The 10,567-nt window shown below is 29.5% G+C and overlaps 1 protein-coding gene across 1 annotated transcript; it reads left to right on the forward strand.

The window, feature by feature from the left end:
* The first annotated feature begins 3,637 nt into the window (after positions 1-3,637).
* LOC137812472 (uncharacterized) lies at positions 3,638-5,399 on the forward strand. The gene has a single exon (XM_068614454.2). It carries the CDS (start codon positions 4,087-4,089, stop codon positions 4,930-4,932), a length of 846 nt encoding a protein of 281 aa, XP_068470555.2. The 5' UTR covers positions 3,638-4,086; the 3' UTR covers positions 4,933-5,399.
* Positions 5,400-10,567: the final 5,168 nt, after the last annotated feature.

Here is a 10,567-nt window from a genome sequence, read left to right on the forward strand (position 1 = left end):
ATAATTAGTATTGGTTTTTAAAGAATATTATTATCTTATACTTTCCCCAATCACAAAATACACAATTTAGTTTTAAATAAATCAAGTCTAACAACTTTAAATTTTTTTTAATGAGATATCTCTTAAATGATTATAATTTAATTGCGATTTTATTTTCAATAGTTTTATTCTATTTTTTTATAAAGGCTTTAAGAAATTTCTTAAGAAATTTTTTTAGTTACGTTATTTTTCTGTAATTCTGATCCCTTTGGGAACCACGATGGTTCTCTACTGGATATTCTATAGGAATAATCTGGTTGGAGGAGTTCTTTCTGTTATATTTTGAAATCAATATATTATCCTTTTCGTACATGGATTAAGGTATTCTATATCGTCACAACATTATTAAATAAATTATTGTATTAACTACATATTATTTTAAAAATTAAAAAAATTATTAATAATAATTTTTATTATTACTGAAACTTTTGAATTAATATGTAGTTAATTATTAAAATTTTAATTTCTTTATGAAAATAATATTTTTGAATATAATATTATTACGAATATGGCAAATTTTCGGTGAATTACAGTTTGGCGAATAAGTATTACAGCTTTTTTTTTCACATTCTTCTAACTATAATTTTACTTAATAATTATAAGTGGCTGTATCATTTCTCTTTTATCAAGCGTTCTTCTTCTCAATATCTTAGTTATTATTATAGTTGTATTAAGTACAGGAAATGATGTTACAATTCATATACAATACGATATATACAAGAAACATGAAGAGAAAAAAGACATTCGTTTAATATAATTTTTTTTTACGAAAGAATGAAATAATACAAATAAAACATTAGAAGTTTTCCAAGCCAAATACAAAAATTTAAAAATATAGGAATAAAATTGACCATTTAATATGCTGTTTTTCTATAATAGAAAAATAATATATTTATATTTTGTAAGATTAAATATTTTTAAATTGCATATATTGACCTTAAATAACAATATTTTTTTAAATAAAAGGAACTGAACTTCAACTGAAATGTGCATTTTTAACTTAAATTCTTCAGCACACTGTATATAAAGCTTGTGTTCACAAATCCATTTATTATAAAAATAGTGTTTGGAAAAATATCAAAATTTAATTTCAGCCTCAAAATCAGTAAAATAATTGAAGAAATTGAAGAAATAATTAGATGTTGTGAATTGAATGTGTAGGAATGCAACCGAGTCACACTATTTTCTGAATTATGCAGTTAAATTGGTTAATTACAACTTTATAGTTAAGTTAAATTTATTAATTATTTTGTTATTAAAATTTATTATTTAAATGAGTTGATTCTATACTTTACTTTTATTTTTAAACGCTAAAAAATCCAAATTTTAACAACACTAAAAAAATTATTAAATAAAAATTAATTTTAGAAAAAAATAATTATTAACTAAATTAAATATTAAAAAATATAAATATACAGAAAAAAAAAATATTATTAATAAAAATTTAAATTATTTTTCAAATTAATATCTAATTAACTACTAATATTTTAAGATTTGATGTAATTATAACTAAAATCTTTGTAATTAATTAAATATCAATTTTAAAAATTAATTTATAAATTGTATTATTTAATATGATATACGGTAGGATTTTTATTATTAATAAAAATTTTAAATTATTATCTAATTAACTATCAATATTTTAACTATTAATTTAGAACTAATACTTTGTACTAATTATTATCAATTTAAAAATTAATTTAGAAATTTTATTATAATAAAAATTATTTTAAATATTAATAATATTTAAAATAATATATAATTTAATTAATATAATAATTAAGTTAAATTTGTTTCAAAAGTGAGATCCGGTTTGAATTATTTACATGGTGCACTATTTCTTTTGAATGTCTTAAACATTCTTCCAAAACATTTTAACATTTTCTGTATATGTGTACCAATGTAAAGATTAGGATAAAATATACCCTTCAACTATGATAAAGAGAAAACTGGTTAATTTATGACACACAAATTAAAATATTTTTTCTTGAAAAAACTTGTCATTGTACATTTTTGCGGAGCTTGTCATTTATCTCTCTCATTAATTACTACTTGCACATTTTACACACCATTGTTTTTCTCTATTCTTGGTAAGAGTGCTATTCACAAAATAATGATTAGTTTTATGTTGAAATATTGAAAGAACAGATAAATTAAAAGATTTATTTTTTGCAAGTGTGATTGATAAAAAGAATTGGAGATATTAAGACTTAACTTTTACTTAGAAATAGTAGTTTTAGAAAGGAAACAACAAATTGTAAGGGTGTAAGGTGTGACTTTGAGGAGGCAATCTAAGTGTTCATCAATCCCGAAATTGAGGGAATTGAGGGAGACTGGAATATACCAAATGGCAATAGCCACATTAAAATGGTAATAAAGAAGAAGCAGCCCTAGGATTTCAGTGCCCCAAAAATCATTTTGGAGAGAGAAACTCATCTACTCTTTCTAGCTTCAACTCTTTTCACCGCTACTTTTCTCCTATCACTCATCTCATTCTTCATCATATCATACTAGTTTAAACTTCTTTTTAATCGCCAAAAAACTACATATATAAATATAAGAAAAATCATATATAATTATAGACTTTAACAGCATCTGCAATAATGCAGTATATAACACTTATCTATTTTTTTTTTCAAAAGAAGTGACATGCAGAGTAAAGCTTGTTCATCTGATTTTCTTCACTGAAGAGAAACTTATTGAAGATTAGCTTTTGTCATCCTGTTGAACCTACAATCCTGCACATAAACCACAACAAAACAAACATACAACACATTTTGGGAGGCACTGGTACTTCATTAGCTTCTTTATGGCACTGACTTTTTCTTAATTTTCTTGTCTTTATTGTTAATTTGTATTCCTTATATCAGACGAATATCTCAGCATGAAATGTTTTACTCTAATCTAAATTTCATAGACCATTTTTGTCGTGTCAATTTTCTAGAAAGGTCTTGTCATGTCTCAAGTAATAATAATTGGATCTTTGACTTTATATTTTCATCAAACACCTTCATTTTCGTTATTAAGAAGTTCAATTTGGAAATACTGTGCATGTAGGAGTGTATTTTACTATTTCCTCTTAAAATAATTGGAATTTTAAAACATTACTACACCAATCTGAAGCAACTAATCGCTTGTTTGAGTTGCATTACAACTTTTTAAAATCATGTTTTCTAGAGAAAACATTTGAAACCATTTTAAATAAACCTAGTTCCAGTTAACACAACTCTTATAGCACTTTTCTTTAGCGGTATAAGTTTATATAAAAAATTACCAAATTAATTTTAGAATAAAAGTTTTTACTTGCATATTAGTGATTTTATATAGTGATAGTAGTTAAGATGAAACTTATAACATTATATTTGATTGTTTTATTAGGACTTGGGTGATTGAGTTAATCTTATATTAATTTATTGTTTGTTAAGAAGAAAAAGAAAGGAAAGAGAGAGTTAAGATAGGATCCGTGGAAATTAAGTAGGTTTTGGGATGTGAAGGGCAAGATAGCATTGATAGTATTTCGTAGAAGCGCGCATTGAATCTCCTTTAATCTGCTTTACCATCTTTTCTTTTTATTGATTCATGGACATGCTTTTTGCAGTGAGTCCCCTTTCAGTAAAAACCCGTTCCTAATACTTCATCTCCCTCTTTCTCTCCTCCATCGGGTCCCTCTCTAGGGTCTAGCCACCTTTTACAGCCATCAAACATACTACTATGTTAATTCAGAGACAACCATAAAAGCTTCAAGGTAAGCCTAATTAACCTCTTCTTCCTTCAATTCAACCTACACAGCTGTCATCCTCTTATACGCACCACTAGTACTACTTCTTTCATTATATATTTATAAGGGCCTTTCATTTCAAGCATATGATCACACCAAAACTTAAACCCTGTTTATTCTTCCTTCATGCTACCTCTCTAATTTCCTTCCTTTTTTTTTTCCTTTTCACCCAATTAATCTTTAAAAAAACCAACAAAATAAACTGCAACACACCGATCTGAACCAGCTAGCCCCATCCCATATTTTTCATATTTCTCAATTTGGTCGACATGGACACCAACCAGAACACCACCACTAGTGTATTCACAAATGTGAACACCACTTGGAATCTTGAAAAGATGGAAACTAATGAACAACAACATCATCATCATGACCATGACCATATTATCCTCCAAGTCCAAGACCCTCTGGCTTCTGGGATTTGGCCCAATAATTACCCCCACAATCACAACCCCAACCTTCTTCAAATGCATCAAACACCCCCCTCAACAACCTCATCCATAGTACCACCACCCTCCTCCTCCTCCTCAGGGTTCCTTGGAGACATACTAGGTGTTCACAGCATGGAAGAAGATGAAGAACCAGAAGAGGAGCTAGGAGCCATGAAGGAGATGATGTACAAGATAGCTGCTATGCAACCCGTGGACATCGACCCCGCCACCATCCGTAAGCCAAAGAGAAGAAACGTTCGCATCAGCGACGACCCTCAGAGCGTGGCTGCACGCCACAGGAGAGAGAGGATCAGCGAGAAAATCCGCATCCTCCAAAGACTCGTTCCCGGAGGAACCAAAATGGACACTGCTTCCATGCTTGACGAAGCCATTCGCTATGTTAAGTTCCTCAAGAGACAAATCAGGTTGCTCCAATCCATTCCCCACCCTTCCCAACCACCACAATGCATTGGTTTTGCCACCACAAACGCTAACACCTTGCTATTAGCCCCTTCTTGTGATTGGTCTTTTGCACCAAACGTGTTACTCAGCTCCACAGCTGTAACCGCAGCCACGGCCTCTTCCTCCTCCCTGGACATGCCGGGCGGACTCGGATTCGACGGCCGCGGCCACGCTTGTGACGGCTCCTCCAGCTTTAACCAGCATGAGGTAATCAGTGAATAATTAGTGGTTGCTGTTGATTAATTAATTAGGTTATTGGTTATGTATATGTATCTATGTATGTGTATGCATGATTGAGAAGTTGTAGTATGTGTATGTTGATGAGTGTTTGAGTTTAGGGAAATTAAAGAAAAAGCATGAAGGAGGAGGAGGTAGAGTAATATTTTAGGGGAAGGTCATGTGTGAGGGGAAAGGTTTGTTAGGATATTGTTGACTAAAGGTTCTGTAGAATAATCATAACGCTTGGCTTCGTTACGTAAAGCCATATATATATAATATATAGAATACAATAATAATGTGTATGCCAGTTTGGGTGTTGGCCGGAAAGTTTCTTTGCCCGACTCTCTTCCGGGAATAAATTCAACTGTGACGTTTCCAACTATATTCAATAATCAACAATACCCTCTCTCTCTCTCTCTCTCTCTCTCTCTCTCTCTCTCTCTCTCTCTCTCTCTCTCTCTCTCTCTCTCTCTCTCTCTCTCTCTCTCTCTCTCTCTCTCTCTCTCTCTCTCTCTCTCTCTCTCTCTCTCTCTCTCTCTCTCTCTCTCTCTCTCTCTCTCTCTCTCTCTCTCTCTCTCTCTCTCTCTCTCTCTCTCTCTCTCTCTCTCTCTCTCTCTCTCTCTCTCTCTCTCTCTCTCTCTCATCTCTCTCTCTCTCTCTCTCTCTCTCTCTCTCTCTCTCTCTCTCTCTCTCTCTCTCTCTCTCTCTTCTCTCTCTGTCTCAGCATAATTACATATATACATGCTTATTGGCATGTGTGCCGCATATACACACACGCACTCAACACTCATTTCTACTACAACAAGAACAACTTAACCAGATCTCATCACAAGTTTCTGTATATCTCATAATCTTCATGCCTAAAGGGGTCAAAAGAGAAAACTCATGCCCACACAGATCATAACCTAAACCTGAAAATCCCACTTTAGATTATACATTTTCTGTCAAACTTTTAATTGTTTCAAGAACCCGAATGATTTTTGGATTTCATAAACTGTTACTAACCATTGTTTAAGGCTACTCTGTGATATCTTTCTTTAAGTTCTTTCAAGCATTTAGCAGTAAAGTGTTAATTTACCTTTTTACCTTTTCAAATATTAAGTGTATTCTTGTTTATAAATTATAACTTTTTCTACACTCCTTAGAAAATTTCTTGACATTATAGTCACCTCTTTCTTTTCAGTGCCATAAAATCAAACACTAAAACAGATGTGGTTTATGGATTCCAAACCTAACGGTTTTCATTTGCACTGAAAAAGAAACCTTCTTCATCTCCCTATGTGCTTTCTTTTTTTTTTTTTTTTTTTACCTCATGGAACCATCTTTATCCACTTTTATCGTGTGTCTTCTTTCTTAGTGAATAAGATACATTTCGATGCTGGTATATGCGTATGGGGGAAAACCTGCATTTGCATGTACATGATCATGCCTAAATTTGTATGCATATATTTCCTGCAAAGTTATGACATGTATACTCACTATATAGTTTGTATGAATATATATTTAATCTATGGTTAATAATTTACTTTGTTCATAAAAAAAACGTACATGGATTTGAATATAAGTTGGATACATGTAATGTTATAATTATAATTTAATATAGTTAATAATATATAAAAAATCGTATATTTGTATGCATTAGCTTTAGAAAAGTGCTGAGGGAGGGAGGGATTTCATTCATCCAGGTACGCATATAAAACAAGTTATCTCTCTCACTCTTTATCTTCATATATCTAGGTCTTTTATGTATATGCTAATAAAACTTTCTTAAGTATTTTAATATAAGAACACAACGCATGTTAATTTGAAGTATTTTTTAATGAAAAGAACAAGGTGCATACTCTAATTAAGATTTAATTTCAAAATCACTCAATTGGTCACTATATCAAGTGGTATTACATATGGGTTCCAATCTAAACAGTATAGTACTTGGAGCAATAAAAAATAGTGGTAAGTTAATTAGCTAAAAAATAGTTCGGTCTTCTATTTTATTTCTGAGACAATAATTAAGTTCTGATTTTGAAATTAAAATATGCTTTTGTTTATTTTGCATAAACCTCTCAAATTCTCATTTTCTTATGCAAAACTATTCGGGGTTTATGATTACTTTGGGATATGAAATAGTTTTAAAAACTTAGTGAAAGTTGAATAAAATTTAAATGATTTTGAATAATATAAAATTAGGGTTTGAATAATGAAAATTGAGATTTTTTTTTTAACTTTTGGTAAAATATTTTATGTAAGGTTTGACTTGAATGAGTGAAGACAATGTAATTTATTTAACTTGCGAAAAAGTCAAGTAAAACATAATTATTTTGTATGTTTGAGAAAAAGAGGTTTCTCCCAGTGACCTTGATCCCATCTCATACAGCTCTACAAAAGTTGTGCTTGCATTCCTAAATGGTATTTTATGAGTCCAATTTCTATTGTGCTCTTACTTTACCATTAACACCAACTCCAATACTTGTCTATCTCTTATGATCTGACATAAAATTTATGTTTAAATAAAATTCTAAATTATTAAGATAAAAAATTAATTTAAGTGATTAAAAGTTGAAAGTATTATTAAAGTATAATTTTTTATCAATAAAAAATTATATAAATAAAGTATTTCAAGTGTTACAGCCTGTATTCAGGAGAAGAGAAAGTATATGTATGAAGAAAAGAGTGTTCCAACCCTTTAGAAGAGAAAATATATATGCAAAGAAAAAACTATTATTAATACATTCCTTTTTTTTATTCCTTTAATCAAAACCAAAACCAAGATCCTGAAACCAGATCCCAAATTGTGAGTTTTATAAAACTTTTACATTGAAACAAAAATTACGATAACATCTTAAAAATTATATAACTCAGTGAGAAGTAAAATAAGATGTCCATAATATATAACTCTTGTATTGGAGATATTACCTTAACATCAATTTTACACTTTTTTTTAATCTCTAAACAAATCATAAAGAAATATTTAGAAATCCCTAGATGTGGTTTAAATTTCCTTGAGTCAAAGTTAAATCTTCCTTAATTTTAACTTTTATTGTTTGTAAGAAACAAACGCACTTTTATTCCATGTTTGCTTTTGATGTGGATATCTAAAATTATAATGTTACTTTGTTGCAAAGAGCATGGTAATTACAAACTGCATAGCAGAATAAGGTTTAGAATTGTGGATTTTCTTATGAACATGCACTTATTGTTAAGTGAGGTTGTGTGGAATATATGATGTGTGTGTGTGCAGACAATGAAGGGTGAGTGAGTGAGAGCAGTGTTTGTCAAATCTTCAATTCCATTAAGATAGAGTCACTGTCATTAATTCAAAAACTAACAAGACACTTTGAAGAACTGATAGAAAAGTACATATATATAATAAACTTAATAATGAGAACATTATTTACTGATCAAGCTGGTTAGTCAAACAAGTTTAGTGCTGAACAAATTCGTCAAAGTCAAGCCAATTAAAATTTTATAATGATGAGTAAGAAAATGATACCAAAACCAAAATTTAATCAATTCAAACGCAGACTCAGTTAGGAATGACATTATGAAGATTCTAAAACCATATACACACCAACCTAAACCAAATCAAATACACCACCAAGCGTTATTTAATTCCTTTAACCAAATCAGACATTACCATTTGAAAGAAATGACTCTTAGGCTCTCTGAACATAACCATTTGAATCATTAATTTAAGAAATGCCAACAGTAGTATATACTCTAAAACATTTTTCTTTTCACGCACTATTTTTATTACATAAAAATTCTTATAAATTTTATTAAATATGCAGATATTATTTTCTGAATGATGATTTTGCTTTCAAACTTTTGTGATCCACATTATATGTATTGAAGGCTTATGTAAGGGATCAAGCTATAAACGCCATAGAAAGTTATAGTGATCTCATATATAATGATATCAGAAGCATGCAGTTTACAATAATGCCTTCAAATTTTATCTCTATCACTCGTATATGCTGCATCTGATACTGAATGCGTGTAATTGAGTGTTTTGCAGCAACTAAAATGACATTGTCTTAAAGACTGAGAATCACATGAGTAAAAGACACACATAACAGTTAGATATGCGCCAGCACTAGCTCTAGCACTCACAAAATAGTGGCTGTTAGTTAACTTGCTGGTTCAGTCAGTGGCTTTTTCTCTGATGACGGTGCATGTGCTTACCACTATATATATTCAAAAGTATGCTAAAGCATTCCCGTTTTAACTGCTACTCACTGAATGAAGACACAGGTTTTAAGGTTTAAAGAAAACTAAACCCAACTGAAAACATTGTAGCATCACAAGAATGGAGTGCATGAAATTGATTCCTTTACATTGCACAAAATCTTATACATTACTTACTTTATGAAGCACCTCATATACATGAAAACGATAAAAGTCACCATTTAACAGACACCAGAAGTTTAATGACTCATGATATCTCCTCTCCACATATTCTGAAAATACTCAAAAAAACTAAATATTAATATATTCTCTTGTGTGTGTCTTTGTCTATATGGATAGACCAATTGATGTCAAGATATGGTTATTGTTGCCATTGCAGTATATAAAGAGAAAAAAGTGACAAAACTTTAACTGTAATGTAAGTTTCTTTAATGTCTTAGGAGACTATGTGATTGGTTAAATGATTAATAAATAAATAATTAACAGCTATTTGATAAGAATGCAGTTTTAGGGGATTATATTATTATCTCTTTTGAAAAGCTATACTTTGGCATCGACCCACAAAAAAATACATTCATTTGAAAACTACTTTAATAATATAATAATATATATTGATATTTTAAATTAAAAAATCAAACAAATTCAATTAAAATATTAATATTTTGAGTAATGTAAAAAATATATTTTATTTTATAGGTGTCAAAATATCATTCTTTCTCTCTTTCTTAATATCAGTGTATCCACCAACCTTAACTCTCACAAAAAAAAAGAGAAACAAATGAAAGGTAAGGAAGTGAGTCTTCTTTTCCTCTTCTCGAGGACGATCAGTGTTTTAAGATTGTAAGAGATTTATAACCATAAAAAAAAAGGTACACTTTTATTTATGATTCGAGAATCATTAATTTCTACCTATCCTACTAATTTAATTTTGGTTAAATTATTCAAACGCCAAATCTTATACAAAGTGTTTTTAAAAACATAAAAAACTTGATTTACGAGTTACAAATGTTTATTTGGTATCTTGACTATTAGTTACTCGTAAATGTGTGAGAGAGAATTAAATGTGTAAAGATAGAAATATATATATATATATATATATATATATGTAAATTTAGTTTAGACTTAAATATACATTTTTCTATAAAATATTATCTTTTTATTTAACCTTTTGTAAATTATTTTCCATTTGTTTGAATTTATTGCTAATAAGTTATCTTTTTATGTTTAGTCCCTCACATGACACTTTTTAATAATAAAACGTTGTTGATGATATAACTTAACACATGATATTCGTGACATCATTCACATCTACTATTTTTTAAACAAAAAAAAAATAACAAAACGTGTAAAGGTGTTAATGTTTAAAAAGTCAAGGATGAAAAAGTAAATAAAAAATTTAAGTGCCAAAACTATATATAAATATTATATTTATCGAGATACAATTATATTTAATTAT

This window comes from Phaseolus vulgaris, chromosome 2 (genome assembly GCF_051622355.1).
Source record: "Phaseolus vulgaris cultivar YP4 chromosome 2, ASM5162235v1, whole genome shotgun sequence".
Taxonomy (NCBI): Eukaryota; Viridiplantae; Streptophyta; class Magnoliopsida; order Fabales; family Fabaceae; genus Phaseolus; species Phaseolus vulgaris.